At 40.4% G+C, this 22655-nt stretch overlaps 1 protein-coding gene across 6 annotated transcripts in view; it reads left to right on the top strand.

Annotated features, from left to right (window-relative positions):
* The window catches only part of rasgrf1 (Ras protein specific guanine nucleotide releasing factor 1), a 243423-nt gene that overhangs the window by 123963 nt on the left and 96805 nt on the right, over positions 1 to 22655 (top strand). For all 6 annotated transcript variants that reach the window (XM_053234818.1, XM_026932720.3, XM_034305503.2 and 3 more), the window contains 2 exons: positions 22156 to 22235; positions 22362 to 22555. In XM_053234818.1, coding sequence (XP_053090793.1) covers positions 22156 to 22235; positions 22362 to 22555 — 274 coding nt within the window. The remainder of the gene's footprint in view (positions 1 to 22155; positions 22236 to 22361; positions 22556 to 22655) is intronic.

The following is a 22655-nucleotide window of genomic DNA, read 5'->3' as shown; positions in this document are numbered from 1 at the left end:
ACAGAACAAAACGGCTAGGTTAAGTCAGGCGGTGAAACACTGAACAATACTGTGTGAAGCACAAAGGCACATGGGGGGCTATAAGTATACAAACTAATCATGGGCAAATTGGGAACAATTGAGATTGATTATGACACGTGAGGGGAAACATCCAATAACAATACGGGGGCAGAGACAGGACAGAAACCAAAACCAAAACACACATGACAACACAAACAAAGACATAACCAGGAACCAATCTCGCTTCCGGTTGTTTAAGCATGCTGAGCGCTTTTGCAATTGGTGCTTGGCGCGAGAGGGAAACACCTGACAGTTAAAATAATTCTGATACTAATTACTGTATCCTGTTTGCAAATTATATTTAATAAAAGCTTAATTGTATTGAAAAGTGGTCAGTAATTTATTTGCTTCGGCAATACATGGGCATCACTTTGTTTTGAAAATTGGTGGGGACAAAGACGTGGAGGTGGTTCTACTCACCTTTTCTACTTATCGCACTGTAGCATGCATTGTGCTGTTCTTTGTTAGATAGGATTTATGTACCATAGTCTAATCAGTGGATTTACTTGAGGGACGGTAATTAGGACTAGAAATCTGAATGACCAAAATATTAATATAGCAATAAGATACTATTGATAATAGTATCTTATTGCTATATTAATAGTATCTTATTGCTATATTAATATAGCAATAAGATACTATTGATAATAATTAATTAAATGCAGTTAATGCTTATTTTTATGTTTATATTTTCATAGGATATGCTACAGTACATTTGGTATTATCGATTATCTAAGCATTATCAATGAGTAGACCACTGTACTGAGATAAAAAAAAAAGGACGTATAAAAATGAAAATTTTAACTTAATACTTTACGCTTTCCTTTTAGATTATTGGCTCAACCTCTGTCTTAGTAGTTTTTAATAGGATTATATGGGGGGGAGAAAAATCTTAATATAAAAATATTATTTTGTACTGAGATAAAAAAAAAAGAACGTATAAAAATGAAAATTTTAACTTAATACTTTCGCTTTCCTTTTAGATTATTGGCTCAACCTCTGTCTTAGTAGTTTTTAATAGGATTATATGGGGGGGAGAAAAATCTTAATATAAAAATATTATTTTTCTCCTTGGATTATGGTGTCATTGTTTGGTGGTAAATTGCAAAAGACAAGGAATGTATGATAAAATTAGTTTTACCTTCCTGGTCGTTGTCTTTAGTAGCTACATTACACCATGTTAAGTCTTTAGATTGAACTGCATTGTTAATCTCATCGAAACGAAATGACAAAAATGTTCATGGCTATAACTATTCGTTTTTAATTTAAACATACAAAGATTAACAATGCATTAACAATGTTTCTTGAAGAAAAATCTAGAAAGAATGTTATTGTTTCAAATAATGCACTTATAAAGAATAAAGAAGTAATATAGATATCAGCAGGAATGACCTGCGTGAGCTGAGTGAATGAAACCCAGTAAACTAAAGCACTTTTAGTGAGTTAATTAACACATTGTGAATATGCTATTTCTGTAACAAAACATTTGGTAAACGGTGCCACATTTGAGTTAATACTTAAAATATTTGGTTTAATTTTGTACTTTCTTGTCAACTAAAATGTTATTTTCAACTAAAATTAGGTGCCATTTTATTTAGAGTAAAATTGACAAAAATTGAGGAATATGGCATGACGAAATATCATCAGAAGATGAAAATTAAGACTAAAACTGTCTAAACACAATAAAGCGAGGCAAAATAAAACTGAGTGCTACAATAATGCACATATTTATGTAATATAAATCAAATTCACATGCTAAACATGTAAAAATACTATTAATACCTGAATTATTTATGTTTTATAGGCATGTGCTCAGTACAGGTATTGTCCAATAAACTTGAATTACACTGAAAAAAATGGAATGTGTGGTCGGAAAAAATATTTATGTATGGATGTACGAAAACAAATTATGTTAATGTAACTCAATTCGATCACATGGAACCAGTGTATGCTTTTGAATTAAGTAAATTCAGTAAGCTTTTTTTCCAGTGTGTAGATGTCTGTGTTCACTTTAAACCAGTTTTTTTCAATAGTGAAACTTTAAATCTAAGAAAAGAACAGAAGTTTCCATTGGCAAGAAAGGAGAAAATGGAATTCATTTAATGCTGCTTTGAGGAAAGAGATTCATATTTACACATGCACACACAAATAGACTTTCTACACTGAAAAAAGAGCTCAGTGAATCCACACTCTTAACGTGAGCTGAGGCTTGAACCCACGTTGCTAGCATTTTGCAACAACCATATTACAGCTGCGCTATTCTACCACACACATTTTAGCCACATTAATTTAAATACTATAGTTATAGTACCTGTCCTCACTTTACATAATTCAATCTTGTAATTAGAAACTTTAAATTAGGTTTAGCATAAGCAGTGCATTTTTCCTAAATTTAACTGACCACACATTCCATTTTTTTCAGTATAGGCTCGATGACGTTTAATGTGCTCTGCTTTTTGCAGAACAGTTCTGAGATAGGTTCACAGATCCGCTGGCCAAGCACAAGCAGATCATGAGCACAAGAAACAGAACGGTTTGGTTGGAAAAAGAGTATATGCTGTATACAGTATATGTCCTGGCAGAACTACTGTATCTACTAGCAAGCTGTGTTTGTTCAAATGAAACATGACTGCCCCCTACTGGTCTTGTCTTTCCTGTGCCCGCAGCATGTCCGTGATCCTGCATGATACCACATGAATCAAAGGATCCCTTTTCCTTTGATGTGCATTCTCAATGGCCACATCTGTATGTGAGCGGAGGTAATGTAGTGGGCTACACATCTCCAACATATTGTAGCGCTTGTATGCACAGCACCTGAGTTCAAATCCGGTATAATCTTCACTATCCTCTATTAAAAAAGGCTACATGTACCCTTTTTTGTATGTAATATATATAATTACATACATATCAAATTTATTTAAATATTTATGAAGATAAATTTCTGCTCAGGAGCAGCATTCTGGCAGGAAAGAGCTCTTGTGAAACATACCGGGTTAACGCCTGATAACATGACAATTCAAACTCTTGATCATCTTAACTAATGCCATTCGTTATGTAGTTTCGCTGCTGCTTATACGTTGGAGGAGGTTTCAGGTACAGTGGTGCTGAACAAAAGCCAGCTTTTTATTTTTTTTTAAACTTAAGCCAATATCTTCGTGGGTTTATTGCTCAAACAAACAAACAATGTGAAAATCAAACTGAATTGTTGCTGCAATGTAGTTGTTTTGTGGACCATTAACAACGCAGTAATGGATGATAAAACTTATAGTTTTTATAAACATTTTTTGAGAAACTTATACGATCATCCTCTAATTCCCATTCAGTCTGTTGTCTTTATTGTCTTTATGTTTTCTTGCTGTACATGGCTATGAAAGGTGGGTGGAGTTAGCGTGAAATTGGGGAAAAATCTGTGGATGTGCAGGAAAATATTTATAATGGTTTATATTTTTATGAATGTACAAATTTTATGAATTTATGTGAACGTTTATATGATTATGAATGTACATGATGATGACTTATGTCAGTGTTTCATTGAGAAATTATTTTGTACATTACAAACAGTATTGATATCAGCAGTTAGCAGTGTTTTTAACATACTGTAAGTATATTTTGACTTGCAGATTTTGCTGGCAGATTTTTTTCACCAAGACCAAAAAATGTCAGAAACACCTCTCCGTGTCAAAATTTGTTTTTCTAAGATTATCAAGAAAACTTTCACAGTAGCTTACTTTTAGGTGTTCAAAAGTTTCTTATGAATAACCTATATAAACGTTATACATGAAAAGTTGCGTTTAGCATGTCAGCAATAATCTTCAATTTTAAGACATTCCAACCTTAAATGGCCCACTTTATCTGACATAAGCCTACACAAAGGTGTGAATGAGGGTAGAATGCATTCGATGGTGAGCTTCAAATTATAATGAACAAGACAACAAAATTGTTATTAATTTATCTTTATACTTTAATCTGTAATAAAAGTTTTTGGTCGATCAGCTCATTGTTAAATGTTCAAGAAAGTTTAGATATTCTAAAACATTTAGAAATAGATGTTAAAAACATTTAGAAGAAAACATTTAGATATCTGGTAACAGTCCACATATTTTAAACATGAGGAGGGTGCTCCGTTTCTGCAAGGAAGCATATGCAGACACAAAAGCAGCTCATGCAGATTTAAAAACAACACACACCAGACTCGTCCAGGCCCATGCAGCTGTTGTGATGCAGCTAAGAGAGACACACGCAACAACAGAGGCATTGAGGACTCAACTCAATTGTGCCCATCCCCAACATCAGACTATCCGACCGAGGACGCTGCTAACCTTAGTGAAGATACAGATACTCTGTCATCACCACGGGTCCAACGCCAACAACACCAGCTGGAAGTTGCCATCCCAAACTCCGGTTTTCTTGTCCCTCACCAGAGCAACCAGAGATCATAATAATGAAGAGCCGAATCAATATGGTTGCTTGCTGTTCCATGCCATTTTACCAGAGCAGCGGCATAAAGAGTGGGCATTGACCACAACTGGGATGGTGCAAGGGGCAAATTTGCATTGCCCATGAACCTAAGGCACTTTATCTTGAAGATTGTTTCCCAGAGGTTCCCCCACATGACCAACACTAATGGAAAGCGGATCAAAGACCGAGTCAACGAGTTCTTATGCTCACCAAGGAATGCTGTTGCCCACAGGTGCCTGCATTTTTAACCAGCATGTAAATATTTTTAGTTTGGAAAAAATGTTGATTTAACTTTAATGACGTTTGATTTAATGTTCCCATTTTCTTTGTATGAATAAATTTAATTTGTAAAATCTAATGATGTCTTATCTTTCTTTCCTTAACACACTTAAGAAATAGAGTTTATTGTCCAAGACTCAAGCTGTTATTAATACATAAGCTCAAATACATTGCCAAGCATAAAAAGTCATATATATGTTTTGTTTAGAGAAAAATTTAAGAATAATTGAAATCCACTTATTCTGTCATTTCTCATTTCCATGACAACCAAACACTAGCATTTTTGAAAGACCAAATTTTTTCTCTTGTGTGATGGCAGTAGAGGTCTGCTACCCAACCTGACAGGTCCCAAAAAACTCATGAGTTTCGGTTCGGGTTCAGGTTAATTAAATTAACTAAATAAACTAAATAAAAATATATATATTTTAATTATTAATATATATTTTACATATTAGTAAATATATTTAACCGAACTTGTTTCACGCAAGTGCTCCCACACACGCTTTCTTGTCTCAACAGGGAAGACAGCACACACACCTCATGAGTGAATTTAGCTAGTTAGCTAGTTGTGCACAATGAGTGAGATAAAGCAAAAAATTATTGTAGGAGAACTTATTACAGTACCAAATGATGCAGGGAAATCTGCACTGTGGAAGAATTATGACCTTGTCATTACTACCAATAAAGAGCTCAGTGGTTACATGCAGTACAGGGCTTGCAAAGCTGTTTTTTCTTGTTTTTTTTGCAAAGCAAAATATAATAACTGGTAAGCACATGTTTTTTCTCTTTTGCTCTTTTGTGCTGAGGGTGTGCTGTGCCTTGATGAAACTATCTGTTTACATGTGTTTGTTTTATGACTGTTGCATGCAGTCCTGAAATACTGCATATTGCAAAAAGTTATTTTTTGTAAGAAACTGATTTCAGGCTCGGGTAAGTGTCAAGTCAAGTCAAGTGTCAAGTGGAGTTTATTGTCATTTCAGCCGTATACAAGTACATAGTGAAACGAAACAACGTTTGTCCAGGACCAAGGTGCTACATAAGACAGCACAGAACGACACAGAACTACGGGGACTACATAAATTAAACATAAAGTGCACAAGTGCAAACGTGCGGACGCACAAGACAGAACAAGACAGTACAATAACTACAACGCCAACCAGTACGCAGTTCTGTTTGAAAGTGACCAAGTGACAATAGTGCAAATAATACAGAGTTTGATATAAATAGCTGAAGTAATGTAAACATGATATTGTATTATGTGTAAACATAATAGTAGCAGCAGCAGCATAAAAACATGTGCATGGAAGATGTTCAGTTGTGTGCAGTTCCTTCCTTCAGTCCAGTTCTAGGTATATGTATATGTATGTGTGTGTGTTCCTTCCTTCAGTCCAGTTCTAGGTGTTGAGGAGTCTGATGGCATGAGGGAAGAAACTATTGCACAGTCTGATTGTGAGGGCCCGAATGCTTCGGTACCATTTACCAGACGGCAGGAGGGTGAAGAGTGTGTGAGAGGGTTGTGTGGGGTCATCCACAATGCTGGTGGTTGGTGTAAATGTCCGAGATGGAGGGAAGAGAGACCCCGATGATCTTCTCAGCTGTCCTAACTATCCGCTGCAGGGTCTTGCGATCTGAGACAGTGCAATTTCCAAACCAGGCAGTGATGCAGCTGCACAGGATGCTCTCGGTAGTCCCTCTGTAGAACATGGTGAGGATGGAGGGTGGGAGATGCGCTTTCCTCAGCCTTCGCAGAAAGTACAGACGCTGCTGGGCTTTCTTCGTTATAGAACTGGTGTTGAGTGACCAGGTGAGGTTCTCTGCCAGGTGAACACCAAGAAACTTGGTGCTCTTGACGATCTCCATGGAGGAGCCGCCGATGTTCAGCGGAGAGTGGTCACTCTGTGCTCTTCTGAAGTCAACAACCATCTCTTTAGTTTTGTCCACATTCAGGGACAGGTTGTTGGCTCTGCACTAGTCCGTTAGCCGCTGCACCTCATCTCTGTATGATGACTCGTTGTTCTTGCTGATGAGACCCACCACGGTCGTGTCATCGGCGAACTTGATGATGTGATTTGAGCTGTGCATTGCTACACAGTCGTGAGTCAGCAGGGTGAACAGCAGTGGACTGAGCACACAGCCCTGTGGGGCTCCAGTGCTCAGTGTGGTGGTGTTGGAGATGCTGTTCCCGATCCGGACTGACTGAGGTCTCCCGGTCAGAAAGTCCAGGATTCAGTTACAGAGGGAGGTGTTCAGGCCCAGCAGGTTCAGCTTTCCAATCAGGTGCTGAGGAATGATTGTATTGAATGCTGAACTAAAGTCTATGAACAGCATTCTAACATAAGTGTCTTTATTGTCCAGGTGGGTGAGGGCCAGATGGAGGGCGGTGGTGATGGCGTCATCTGTTGAGCGGTTGGGGCGGTAAGCGAATTGCAGGAGGTCCAGTGAGGGAGGCAGCAGGGTCTTGATGTGCCTCATGACGAGCCTCTCGAAGCACTTCATGATGATGAGTGTAAGTGCAATGGGACGGTAGTCATTAAGGCAGGACACTGAAGACTTCTTTGGCACGGGGACGATGGTGGTGGCCTTGAAGCACATCGGAACAACGGTGCTGCTCAGGGAGGTGTTGAAGATGTCCGTGAAAACATCTGCCAACTGGTCTGCACATCCCCTGAGCACCCTGCCAGGAATGTTGTCTGGTCCAGCAGCCTTTCGTGGGTTGACTCTGTGTAGAGTCTTCCTCACATCGGCCGTGGTTAGACACAGCGCCTGGTCACTGGGAGAAGGGGTGGTCTTCCTCGCCGTCACGCCGTTCTGTGCCTTGAACCGAGCGTAGAAGTCATTCAGTGCATCTGGGAGGGAGGCATCACTGTCACAGGCAGATGATGGTGTGCTGTAGTTTGTGATGTTCTGGATCCCCTGCCACATGCGCCATGTGTCTCTGCTGGTCTTGAAGTGGTTGTGGATTCTCTGAGCGTGTGCGCGCTTCGCTTCTCTGATAGCCCAGGACAGTTTGGCCCTCGCTGTTCTTAGGGCCACCTGGTCGCCTGCTCTGAAGGCGGAGTCTCGGGTCCTCAGTAGCGCGGTAGGGTTCGGTCTTAAAATTTTAACAGTACCGGTAGGGTCACGTGGGGTTGGGTCAAACGATCATGGGTACAGGCCAGGTTCAGGCTTCAATTTAAAGCCGATGCAGACCTCTAGATGGCAGCAGTAACAAGATTCTTTAATACAGAAAATATAAATTGTTTACATAAATGCCACATGAATTTAAAACCTGATTTTTCAGGTCTTTTTTTTAAAAAATCATAATTTTAACATCATTTATAGCATTCTAAGTGTTTTTAACATTTTGCTGTGTTGCCTTCAGTGCCGGCAACATTCTCTCAAGCAGATGCGCACACAACTCGCATTCTGCATTTCTCGCTCGCTCTCCAATCCAGTGAAATCACAGAACGAAAATTCAAACAAATGCGCCCCTGCACTGATACACATGCATTGACGTACAACTCTAATTGTGGTTTAGTAAAAACAAAATCTTTACAAGCGGCGTGTCCTTTTACGCCGCTTGTAAAGACTGGCAGTGATTTTGCAAAAAAGATTCATGTGTAAATTTGTGTATGCAGCGGTGGCAGCAGACCCTGAAGTAACCTAGTCAACAGCTGAAATCCACTCACAGAATAGCACAATGATGCAGTACAACTAATTTTAACTCGATTACTCTTATGGCCTGAGAAACAGTTATTTCAATCTAACACTGCCCCATATTAAAATCTGTAAAATGAAGTGTTTTCTTATAAAACAATCGTATTGTTGGAGCACGTCACGACTCAAACATGTGCACAGAACGCACATTGGGATTGTAAGTAGAATTGATTGTGATATAAAAAGAATTTGATTCAAAGGGTTACATCGTGAAGAAACCTTAATTTAATTCATTTTTTAAAATTTAAGCCACCTTTTGTTTTAGACAAATTAAAATTATCATTGGCCTCAGTTTACTCTAACATATTCAACTGGTTACATTTACATGCCTTATAATAATCTGTTCAACAGATGAATAATAACCATATAACCTTTACATCTGATTACTTTACAATCAAAATCAGTGCCTGTGTTCTGCGCAGGCACATTTGGATCATGATGCACTCCCTGTGGAAAACAGTTCTCCCTATGGAGAACAGATTTGATATTACCTATTTTAATTTGTTTAAAATAAATGTGGGATTGGATTGGTGATTTGGTGGGTGTCAAACATTTTGAGGCAGATACAGGGCATGGATTGACCTCAGTAAAGTACAGTATTGAAATGGTGAAGCCAATTCTTTTGGTTTCAACAAACAACAACCGAAAGAAGCTGCAGTACAGGCCTGGAAATGCATCATGAGAGAGGAATGCAACAGTTTGGTGATGTCAGTGGGTTCCTTGATGCTGTTAAGCAAAGGATATGCAATCAAATATTAAGTGTTATGTACTTTAATTTACTTTAGGACTATCTGTTGCAATACTTTTGCTCACCTAAAAATTGGGTGGTCTAACACCAAAGGTGCCATGTTCTAAGTTGTAAATATCAGGAAATGAAAGCTGAAATTCTGAACTATCATCTCATATTCATCTTGTGATTCGAAACACAAATGTCTTCAGTGTATAGTAAAAAACAAAAGCACTGGGGACTTTATCAAGTTTTGTGAATATAGCTCAATACTAGCTGGTTGAAATGTGTACTGAAAACTGATTGGCTGATAGAGGCCATGTTTTTTAAGCAAGGAGGTCATCGTCAAAATTACACTTACAGATTAAACTATACCAAATTCAAGCTTGATCAGACTTATGGTTCCTGAGAAACAGTTATTTGACCTTAGCTCCACCCCCTATGAATGACCATACCCCAAAGTGAGATGTCCGCAGTAATTTGTACTGAGCATGTCTATCAAGTTTGGTTCAAGTCCATTTCACAAATCATGAATTACAGCTATTTGAGTAAACCAGCTCTGCCTACTTAGAATTTATTGACATATGGCGGCTGTCTTGGTTATAAATCTCGATGTGTTTTTGATAATTATTAATGTTCACATTCTCTTGAGTAGTTTGACATCAGTTTACTGAATATTGGCACCAAATACTGTATGTGAAGATTTGACATCAAATATGTGAAGGTAGAACAAAAAATCCTAGGACTAGTTTAAAAAAAATTAGGTTTTGTATATTATGTATGTAGAACCCTGGCATGTATCAGTGGAAAGGAGGACTCAGGAGACATCTTTTTAACAAGCTTCAAGCTTCTTTTATTTAAAATCTTTGCTGTGAGTGCTTTTCAGTGTTTTCACAAACACATACCAGCACCAGTAAAATAATATGAATGGAGAGAACCTTGTGGAGGCTTGTGGGACCTCTCATACTGCAAAAACAGAGGTTCAAGTTACTTATCCCAATTATGAGCTTCATCGTGAACAAATTTACAAATCATATTTATAAGGGTATGATTAAACTGCTCAACCAGCCCATCCATTTGTGGTTATTAAACACTTGCGCAAATCGATTTAATCCCCATTCATGTTTCCATTTTGGGAAGGGTGTGTGATATGAAAGAAGTGCCTTGGTCGTTCAGGATCCCGACTCGGCAGATAACTCAGAAGAGTGCCTTAGCAACGCTGCAGGGTGTGATGTTGCGAATGTTGTAGCAGTTACCGAAGCTTGTACAAAGGTACAAAGATCACTCTGGAGAGCAGGGGTGTTGAGGCCAATAGACTCTATTCTTCCAAGAATCAAGCCAAGCTGTTATCTACAGAGAAAATGCTTCTCAGCTCTTCAGAAGTGCATGCTTATATACATTTACATATACTTTACTTATATACTTCCACATCCTGTTTTTAACAAGACATATGTTCCCATACATGTGTATCCTGTTTTTAACAAGACACAAGGTTACCCCATATGCTTATCTTATTGTTTAAGGAAGCCTTACTCACTTAAATTTACAGCTTGTTCCTGTTTCAATTCAATTCAATTTTATTTGTATAGCACTTTTAACAATGGACATTGTCACAAAGCAGTTTTACAGAAATAAATGGATTCACAGAAATATATTGTAAATATTTGAATTTATCACTGTGAATTTATCCCTAATGAGCAAGCCAGTGGCGATGGTGGCAAGGAAAAACTCCCCGAGCTGATATGAGTAAGAAACCTTGAGAGGAACCAGGCTCAAAAGGGAACCCATCCTCATCTGGGTGCAACGGATAGTGCGATTATAAATTAATAAATCCCTTCTATTATTGCGTACTATATGGACCAATAGTGCAATTGTGCAACCAATAAATTCATCACAGTTTTTGCAAGAAGTCCGGCTGGTTAAAATCTATCCACTGTCCACTGATGGAGTCCTGAGTACGAAGCTCCTTGTGGCAACTGCAGCCCCAAAGCCACTACAGCAATCGCAGTCCCAAGCCATTACAGTACAGCTCCCCATATGTGATCCCCATGCCATCTCCACAGGTGGCGCCATCCCCAGCAATCCAAACAGTTCTTCAGGCAGTCCATGTGGGGCCACCCCCAGCAGCAGCTATGACAGCATAACTGAAAGGGAGAGCCAGAAGCTAACACAGACATGAGGGCACCCTGGGACATAAGGCAGCCAGCCACTCCACCGTCGAAAACCTGAGTGAACGTGTGAGAGTGGGGGGGCAACAGCATCCAAACATCCCAGTTCACCACAACACTCTATGCCTGTGAAACCCTCCAGACCTGCCCCTGTACCTAAGAAAACTATTCACAAAAGGCTTGACTAAACAAATATGTTTTCAGCCTAGACTTAAACACTGAGACTGTGTCTGAGCCCCGAACACTAAGTGGAAGGCTGTTCTATAACTGTGGGGCTTTGTAACAGAAAGCTCTACCCCCATTATCATTCCTGTCGCAAAGAAATCCCAGCCCGCCTGCCTCAACAACTATGCCCAGTAGCTCTGACCTCAGTTGTGATGAAGTGCTTTGAAGGGCTGGTTAGAGACTTCATCACCTCTGGACATCAGGAAGGGAAATTATGTTAAAGTGCTGTTTGTTGACTACAGTTCAGAATTAACACTATAATTTGCTCCAAATTCACCACCAAGTTGGAGGACCTGGGACTTAGCCCATCCCTGTATCAGTGGATCTCCAACTTCCTGACAGGCAGATCATAAGCAGTATGGGTGGGCAGACATGTGTCACCCTTCCTTGCCCTCAGCACTAGAGCCCCCAGGGTTGTACCCTGAGCTTCCTGCTGTACTCAGTGTACACTTATGACTGTCTGGCCACTTTCAGCTCTACCACCATTGCCAAGTTTGATGACGATACTGTTGTGGTGGGCCTGATGTCTGATAAGGACAGGAGAACAGCCTCCTCCTGAACGTAAGCAATACAAAGGAGTTGATATTGGACTTCAGGACAAGAAAGGAGAGGTGCTACCAACCCTTAAGATCAACGGGCCCCAGTGGAGAGCATGGACAGTTTCCGGTACCTTGGTGTTCACATCGCGCATGACCTGTCATGGTCCTCTCACATTAACACCCTGGTGTAGAAGGCCCTTCAGCCTCTTTACCATCTTAGACACTGAAATTATTTTAAACTGCCCTCTAAGGTGCTAAGGAACTTTTACACCTGCACTATCAAGAGCATCCTGACGGTAAGCATAACAGCCTGGTTTGGAAACAGCACCAAGCAGGATAGGTGGGCTATCTAGAGGGTGGTTGTAATCAGCTGAGCATACCATCCACACTGAGCTCCCTGACCCACAGTCTATCTACAGCAAGCAGTGCTGGACCAAGGCCAGGAAGATAGTGAAGGACCTGAGCCATATGAACAATGGACTTTTCTCTCTGTTGCAGTCAGGGAAGTGCTTCCACTCCCTAAAGGCCAACACAAAAAGAATGAGGAGGAGCTTCTTTCCACAGGCCGTTCGGGCCCTCAGCCAGGACAACACAGCTTGGACTTGTTTGCACAACACCCACACCACTGACATTCATGTTAATATACCCATATTACTCTGTCAACATATATAAATATATATAAATACAATTTCACTACAACTATCTCAGCCTGTACAGTGTTGCAACAGCATTATATTGCACAAAAGCTGCACATGTTTGCATTTTATTACAAATATTGTCATACTGTTGCTGCCACCTATCTTTTGTATCCCCTTATATTCTATTTTTAAATTTTTACCTTTTTTACTTCTGTTTTATGTAAATTCTATTTTATGATATTTTCTTTCATAGACAGTGGGAAAATGCATTTCACTGCATGTCATACTGTGAATCACACTTGAAATTTGAACATCATCTCAAATGCACGGCCAATAATAAGATTTATTAGGGGAATAACATTTCTCTACGGCTCTTTGGTACCAACAATACCAACAGTTTTCTTCCTTGGTTTAAGTGTACTGCATCACTCGATATAACCTATTCATAATAGGTAAAAAATATGGGTGGGATAGCACAAGAATGGGCTGAATTTGCTGACCATCAGTTACTCTCACTTGGCCCTCCCCACTCTCTGTCGGTGGCATTTGACCCACACCGTTGTTCCTACCAGAACTTACACAATGAACTCCTCCAGCACAACCAGTTTGAGGATTTCTTCAGCATCCCTGTCGGTTCTTGACGTGCTACTGGGTGATCACCTCGAACTGCTGCTGCAGTTCACAGCACAGGTCAAGAAGAGCTTAATGGTTCTTGAGATTTACTTGTTTGGAAGAACCCAAAGAATCAGTGGAAAAAAGAAGATCCCAAAAAAGGGCCCATCCCACTTGCATGTGTTCTGGTATAGATTACTACCTGTTAACCAAGTTTCACATCTGTAGGACTTGGTTTGCACTATTCGTTTCAGCAGAGAATCAGGATAAAATGAAAAAGAAGAATTTGTAGATGACATCAGAATCTTGTCCTGTATATGCCTTTGAAGTTTTGTGTGAATGCCCGCAAGTATTCTTGAGTTACAGCTGTTTGAATAAATTATGCTATGCCTCCTTAGAATGTATTAAGATGTGGCAACCATATTGTTTAGAAATGTCAGCATGTTTTTGTTAATTATTGAGGTTCACATTCTCCTGAGTAGTTTCACATCAAATTTGTGAAGATAGGCCAAAAATCCTAGGGCTAGTTTGCAAAAGTAGGTTTTGCATATTATACAAATTAGCAAAAATGGTGGGCAGAAAAGTAGTAAGTAGGGAAAAAAATTACAGTAGGGTTCCAACACTGCTTGGACCCCTAATAATAATAATAATAATAAGAAGAAGAAGAAGTAGAAGAAGAAGAAGAAAAATCCTAACAATTCCAGTAGGATTTCAGCATTTAGGATAGGGTTTGGACCCCTAATAATAATAATAATAAAGAAAAATAATAAAAATCTGAACAACAAAAAAAAAAAAACATTAGGGCTCCAGCACTTATTGCTTTGCTACCTAAGAAGAAGAAGAATCCATACAAAAACAATAGGGTTCCAACACCTTTGGTGCTTGGACCCCTAATAATCATAGATTCTTATTTAATACAGTAGCAAATTTAACTAGGAATTATAATGTTTTTTCATGATAAGATTTAAAACATTACAAAATTTGGAATATTAACTAGTCAGATAGATTGCTGTCTATGTAGAGGTCAGGGTAACCTCATCGATGGAGCCAGTATAATTCTTTATCCAATCCAATGGACAGAATTAATTTAATTGATTTTGTCCTATGTGGGCCTTCCTCAAACTGCTGCCACAAAGTTGGAAGCACATGATTTTCCAGAATGTTTTTTAAAGCTGTAGCTTTAAGATTTCCTTTCACTGTAACTAATGGGCCTAGCCCAAACCTCTTCCATTATGACAGTGCCCCTGTGCACAAAGTGAGGTCCATGAAGACATGGTTTGCCAAGACTGGTGTGGAAGAACTTGTCTGGCTGGCAGACAGCCTGACCTCAACCCCACAGAAAACTTTTGGTATGAATTGGAATGCTGACTGCACACCAGGCCTCCCCACCAGACATCAGTGCCCAACCTCACTAATTTCCTTATGGCTGAATGGGTACAAATCCCCACGAACACATCCGAAAATCTAGTGTAAAACATTCCCCTGAAGAGTAGAGGCTGCAATAGCAACTTTCGAAGTGTATATTATAAACTGGACTGGACTCTGTAGGCAAATCTTTATTTATATCCAAAGTTATGCGCATGCGTGGAATGAGGTTTAGCCTCAATATTGCCATAAAAACTATGAGCGAGTCTGGTCAGTGCATTCAGCTTTTTAAACATGCTGCCTGTTTTTTTTTAACTAGCTTTAAATTATCTCAGCAAAAGTTGCTCAACATATTTTTCTGACAGGAACAAAGACACTCTGGTTGTTAAAATTAATAAAATGCAAACTGTTTGGGAATAACACAAGAAATATAGGTTTTATCATACGTCCAAGGGAGTGTTTTCTGCACCCAGAGGTGGTAGACCAAATGTAGGAAAGGTTTGGCAAGTCATCTGTGGGCCTCTTAGCTTGTGCCAAGTCAAAACATTAACAGCTGTGTTTCTCTTTTCCAGAGATGAACAGCCCATTTTGCAGGATGCTCTGACCCACAATTCCCCTAATAACATACAATGTAGCAACATGAGGCTGTGGCGGCTGAACACAGAAGAGGCCAGAGTAAACTGTCGGTGAGGGCAGAAGATGATGTCAGTCAAGTGCTGGGATGTCACGGGTGCTCCATGGATCCCGAAGGGGGGAACCCGATATTGCCATTTGTGGTGCTGAACACAGTCTGTGGATTGGCCTCTGGGGTTAGGACCACTTGCCAGTAGCCTTTGGTGAGATCCAGGTTGGAGATGCCCCGAGCTCTGCCCAAGTGCTCCAGCAGGTCGTTCACCTGAGGGAGGGGGTGGCCGTCGAAGTCCTAGACCTGGTTCAGATTCTGAAACTCATTACACAGGCAGAGGTTCCTTTTTGGCTTCAGGACCACCATAATGGGGCTGGACCAGGGGCTGGCAGACTCTTCAATGATGCTGTTCCATAGCATCAGGCTACTTTCCTCCTTGATAGCGAGACGGTGGGCTTCAGGGACGCAGTAGGGCCAATGTCATACCATGACTCCCAGTGGGGTTTTAATCTCATGCTGGACCAGATGCATCATCCCTGGGACTATAAAGAAGATGTCAGCAAACCGATCCACTAGCTCAGTCAACTCTTGTCACTGTGCAGGTGTCAGCTCTTCTCTCTTCTGAACCAGGGCATGCTCTGGGGGATCTATGGACAGACTAGCAAAGGCAGACAGCACTGGTGCAGGCTTGATCCATTTTTTTTTTTTTAACAGATTGATGTGGTAGATCTGTGTGTCTGGTTGCTTACCGGGCTGCTGCAGGTGGTAGTTTACTGGGCTCACCCAATCGAAAGGACTGTGTATGGGCCTTGCCAGTGGGCCCGGAACTTGCAGTTGGCACTTGGGAGTAAGAGGAGAACTTGGTCACCTGGCTGGATCTCTCGGGGCTGGGCGGAAGCGGCCTTATGAGGTCCATGCCTATTCTTTCAAAGGGGTGCCGATGATGGGGAATGAAATGAGTGGGGCACCCGTTGGCACTGGAGGCAGAAGTTCCATTCCTCAGTGTCCATGGCTGGCCAGAGGAAACATTCCTTTAGCTTTTACAGGGTGTTGCAAGCACCCACGTGACCACCGAGGGGATGTGAGTGGGCCAGATGCATCAGCAGCTTGGTCTTCGGTCAGGGGATCACCAGGAGGTCACACGTTTTGCACAATGATTAGGTGTGGTAGTACAGGAGTTCCCCACACCAGGAAGGAGGAGGCAAGCAGTGCCTGTTCGGGTCTTTGGTTCACCCCCTCTAACTGTAGCACCTGGCCCCAGCAGTGCATTATGCAGTTGTCTTCCTTCTGTTTGCCCCCAAGATTGCCCTCCCAAGTCACCAGATGGAACACAGAAGAGTCAGGTCCTCTTCCTGGGCCAGGTAGGCCGGTCAGACCCAGGACTGCCACAGTCGCAGTCGTTTCCAGCATTGTCTGGACCTCTTAGCCTGGGTGGGTGGGACTGGGGCTGTGGGGAACTCTTTTATACAAAAACACAAATAACAAAAAAAGTTATGCACTTTTCCTCCTCTACTGCTGATTCTTTGCACTTGAATTTGCACTTGACACCTATGTGACAGTATCCTATTTGTGGTCCCAGGATAGCTGATGAGACCTTGGCTCCCACTGCTACTTTCACTATTTGTCAGAATACACTGGTGAATTCACTGGCAGATCTGTTTTCCAATATAAATGGTGAGATTTGGCACCCTCAGCTAGGCTGCCTATGTCTGTGGGTCTGGCCTCTCAGACTGAATCACCAGTTGAGGACTTATTTAACAGTCCAGGAGACTCTTAGGAAAGAAACACCCTCTTGCACACAGGGCATACATACCATTAAGTCAGATTCATAGGATTTTGACCTTTCTCCTGGGACTGATAAACTGGTAACCTTCAATCGTATGCTCATGGATTCCTTAAAAATCCTGCTTATGAGCCTATGCATGAAGTTAACTTACAGTGAGTGAGTGAAATCTACCCTCTTGCTAGCGATCACTTGGGAGTTTGGGGGGTGGGGGATTGTATGCTCTAGCAGTAAGTTTATTTTGCATGCAGTGGTGGCCAGATTACTTTCTGCCCAAGATATGTCGTAGATCTTTGCAAATTCTATTTTGATATTGCGTCCTTCAATGTCCCATGCTTTGACTGGTTTATGCTGTACAGTTCTATTTGGAGACAGCAGACCGAATCAGATTGTCCAACTGTTTATTTGCTATAAAGCTTCATTGTTTGAGCAGAGGTTAGCCTGGTTGGATGGTGGGCATCATCATGGGCTGGACACCAAGCCTCTACCATGAGATGCCACTCTATAAGAAGAATGTCCTGATGGGCTTTATTTAGAAGTATGCTATTCAAGGAGATAAGCGCTGTGGGTACCTGCGCACCAGATTCAACATCACGTCTCTCAGTGTGAGTACAGTATCTTTGAGCACCTTCCGTAGCAGTTCAAAGGTGAGCCCTGTTCCTGATGACATTGTTAGTATGTGTTACACACCTCCCTGGCAGTTAGGAGGGTTGGGTATGAGACTGTGGTCTGAAGAACAGCCAGGGGTGCTTATCATTCAGATCTTGGACCAACTCAATGAGACAGTTCTAGGTAATTGTATGTGTTATACAATACTGCCCTCCAGCCCATTTAATGCATACTTTCTGCATCTGAGCTCAAGAGCGTGTACCAATGTCAGCGCACAGCATTGTATTACACCACCTACCTTTCCAAGGTGTAAATAAAAAGCTCCTATGGGGCATGAACTACATTAATGTCTCAAGTGTTTTTGTTCATGCTGAGCTATAGGCTATACGGCATTAACTGAGATCATGAGCAGCTTGAACACAGCCACAATGAGATCATTGCTTTATAAAAGTGCATTCTATTTATTGCTTCATCAGCAAACCTCAGCAGGTGCGTTACAGCCTGCCCACCGTCAATGTTAAGTATGAGAAGCTAAAAGCAGAGATAATACAGCAGGTGAGAATGATTCTAGCAATGGCTACTGCCCAGTTACATGAATGAAGCCCAGTCCAGGTTCCCCAGCTCACCAGTAATTCCTCCAGGGTACCACTTTCTGTGAGCTGCAGAAGGCAGCAAGGGCTCATCATCACAAAGGCATTGCAAACATGATTGAGGCTTTAGAGCACACTGACTGGAGAAAAGACTGACCTGGAAAGTAAGAGAGAATAGCTTCCAACCCAATTCAGTGATTAGTTCCATTAGATGCTTTCTGAGGGCAGCTTTGCACGAGAGTAGAAAGCTGATCAACTGCTCATAGTCTAGTCTCAAGTCTTTGTGGTAAAAAGGGAGCCTCAGTAAGGATATTCCCTCACAACAAAATACGTCTTCATTAGGTTGGTTCCCTTTACTACCATCCAGTGTATCAAGAGAAGCCCACCCAATGTCTGTTGCTGCTGTGGTCCAAAAGTGATGCAGTAATGCAGTTGGTCCACACATAGCCCTTCAGAGGTCATATAGGAAGAAGGCAATATAGCAAGGACACTGAACCAGTTCCACTGGCCATCTCACAAAACCAGAGACGACATACCTGCCAGATATTTCCCTTCATCAGTTAGCCCCCTTAGCATATTGGGATAGGGCCACGTAGGGGCTTGAATATGTCCTTGTTATATTTGTCTATGCCACACACTACCCAGAGGCCATGGACCTGAGGTAAGCCATACCCAAAGCCTACAGAACTGATGTTATATTTACCAGAGGTGTTGGTTTAACAAAAAGATTCTGACAGACCAGGCAACCCTCTATGTCCGATGTTGGCTGATCTGTGTAAACTTCTGCAGGTAAGATATCTGTACATCTTTAATGAAAGATACAGATTAACAGAAAGGATGCCTTAGCAGTTTATTTGACAAAACATAACTATAATCAACAACAGAAAGGAAAACAAAAAATAAACCAAGGAGGGAGCTTAATCCACTCATATACACAACCTGCAAGTAAATAAAACAGCGAACCTGGAAGGAAGCCACTAACAGAAACTATAAGAAAAAACAGGATACCTGCACGTAAAGAGACCTGTCACGTCACTTTTTTTTTTTTAGAAGCATAGTCATTCTAAAACTGACCAATTCTCTGATGATAGAAGTGTTTAGTCATGGGCAAACCATGCCAGCAAAACAGACACAACAGAGCCTTTGGTCATTTGTCACCCATCTGTATATGAACCTACTGATACCTACTGACCAATTTGGAATTTTCAAGTGAAAATATATTGAATGAAGTCAAATATATCTAGTATTTCCTATTGTAAGATTATAATAAAACAAATATGATTAATAAACCTATTTCCAGACATTTTACTAATTTCAATCTTGAAATACTCTGTTCTATTGGCAAATATTATTTCAAATTTTAAGCATTTATTTCTAGAAATAAGAAAAATTACTTACATTGTCACATTCATACATTGCAAAAAATTAGCAAGTGATTTTTTTTTTTTTAAATTATGAGATTTAAACATCAAGCGGGCAGAAATCAAGCGAGCAGGACCTTCGTGGACCTGGAGCACAAACAAAAACACAGGAGAAACAACAAAGATCAGCGACTAAATGGATATTGAGCATAAAGGCAAAAACAGGAGGAGGCCTGCCACTTTACCACACTGGAAGCCGGAATAATCTGGTGATAAGTGGCTGGAGACCTGGGGTTTTATACACTTCAGGCTGATGAGTAGATGAGAATCAGTTGCGTTCACTGATTCAGTCAGGAGAGGCGTGAAGTGGAGTGCTATGGCCAGACACACACACACAAACAGAAATGTGAGGGGGTAAATCACAGAGATAAATCACACAAGAAAATCTCTATTTTTCTATTGCCAGAAAATTTTGCTTCTTTGTAATTCAAACAAACTGTGTAGTGCGCAGGTGATGGATTGTGGACAGTGCAATTTGCATTCCACAGCAGAAAAGCATCTCAGAACACACAACGTTAAAACTTGAAGCAAATGTTCACTCCTTTCAGTTCTCCTTTGAATTAGGCATGTAGTCAATAACAGTTGTCTGCCACGCCAAACTGTGTTTGATTTGAAATTGTGGGTGAAAAATATAGGTCAATTAAGATGCAAAGAAGAAAAATGCATCTCCATTCTCCATTGCCTGAACTTTTTTGGGTTGGTTTCAGGTAATTCTGTGTGGTTTTTGAAACGTAGTTGGGGTGGAAAAAGTTTTATACAGTGCTGTGAAAAAGTATATTTGTCACACTAAATGGTTTCTAGATTATCACTTAATTGGAAAAAAGGTTATGCAAAATCTACTGTATATCACCCATGTGAAGTAATTGCCCCTTTAAACTTAGTAACTGGTTGTGTCAACTTAACTGAAGATCTGAAGCAGACAGGTGCAGCATTATACTGTAGTGACTGTGAGGTTGTGGTGGGGAGAGGGACGGGCTATGTGGGTCTTTCATCAAAGTGCGTGTACGTAATGGCAGCTGATGAGTAGAGGTGGGGATTGTGCATTTGGGGGAGAGGGCCTGTAAGATGCCCTGTAATCAGAGGGGCTGTAAGATGCCTCATAATCAGAATGAGCAACAACCTCGTGGACAGTGCGCCCAAAGAATAGACCCAGTTTGACCAGTCAAAATGAGTGAAGTAGGGGTCATGCTTAGCGGGGATAGAACCCAGTTTTCAAAGTTGAAGTGGAATGTACTCTTACATACTGAGCCACCAGGCTGAATTGACCCAGAAATAACTAGAGAGAAAACTTAACTTTTCTTTTCTTCTCTTCTCTTCTTTATCTTTGCAGAAAGACCTCTGCAACCATAGAACCAGATGTGTATATATATATATATATATATATATATATATATATATATATATATATATATATATACACATAGAATCATATGTATATATGTATATATATATATATATATATATATATATATATATATATATATGTATGTATATATATATATATATATATATATATACATACATAGAATCATATATATATATGTGTGTGTATATATATATATATATATATATATATATATATATATATATATATATATATATATATATATATATACACCTTTGACTGGTCTCATCTGATCAGAAGACTCAGCATCTAAGTGTTTCACCCATTCACTTAAATAGGGTAGTTCCAGGTACAACCAGTTGAGGTAATAACTGAACTGAAAGATAGGACATGTAGTTTTCATGGGATTACACTTTAAGACGAAGGAATTCTATGCCTCTCTCTGGCAGCATGCATGAGTGTTATGTGAAGTTACATAGTTCCTCTTGTCTATAGATGAGCTGCATTGGGGAAGCAAGGGCAGTACTAAAGAGGAGAGGTTTGGTCTGTTGTCAAACCGTGTAAAGAACTGGTTCATTTGCCCATTTACAGCTACGCTCATCTGTCTTGGTGCGACACATTTCCTTTAGGCCTCTCCACAGTTTGCGTGTGTTTTTCTGACCCGATTTGTTCTCCAGCTTAATTTTGTACTCATCATTGGCCTCTTTGATCCTTACTTTAAGCTCTCTCTGGACCCATGTCATTTTCTCTCTGCCCCCAGTTCTGAAGGCACTCTTCTTTTGCTTTGATGAGAGAACTCAGCACAGAAAATTATCTATAATCAAATATAATCTCATATTCATATTTTGATCTCAATCCCAAAAGCCATTCGGAGCAGTGCCAGAAGAAGGATATCTATATTTATTATAATTATAACTTTTTAAGCTTTTCCTATCAGAGTATACCAGTATACTGTTCCATCTCTATACCTCCAACTTAAAATAAATTCTAATTTTTTGTGGTCTTGTGTTTGCAGTGAAACCATCATGTTTTTACACCAGATATTCTATCAAGGCCTGAAAGCACGAATAGCAAGCTGGCCAACATTAGTATTAGGTGAGTGTTTTCAAATATAAAGTCAAGTGTACAGTCAACCAAATGGTTGCATTTGCATTTGCTGGTAAAATTACGACTAAATTGTGACCAGAGATTACCTGTGCTTTTATTATCTTTGGCCACCAGCTGACCTCTTTGACATTCTCCTGCCCATGCTGAACATCTACCAGGAGTTTGTTCGCAATCACCAGTACAGCCTGCAGATCCTGGCACACTGCAAACAGAACCGTGATTTTGACAAGCTGCTGAAGCAGTATGAGTCCAAGCCTGACTGTGAGGAGCGCACGCTGGAGACCTTTCTCACGTATCCCATGTTCCAGGTGACCATTCTCTTTCTTAACAGTCCCATTACTCACCATTTCTCTTTTAATTCCACCATATTGGATTTTTTGCTAAACCTACTTTTGCAAACTAGTTCTA

Source organism: Pangasianodon hypophthalmus, chromosome 6 (assembly GCF_027358585.1).
Source record: "Pangasianodon hypophthalmus isolate fPanHyp1 chromosome 6, fPanHyp1.pri, whole genome shotgun sequence".
Taxonomy (NCBI): Eukaryota; Metazoa; Chordata; class Actinopteri; order Siluriformes; family Pangasiidae; genus Pangasianodon; species Pangasianodon hypophthalmus.
This window is presented reverse-complemented; position numbering and strand designations above follow the sequence as displayed.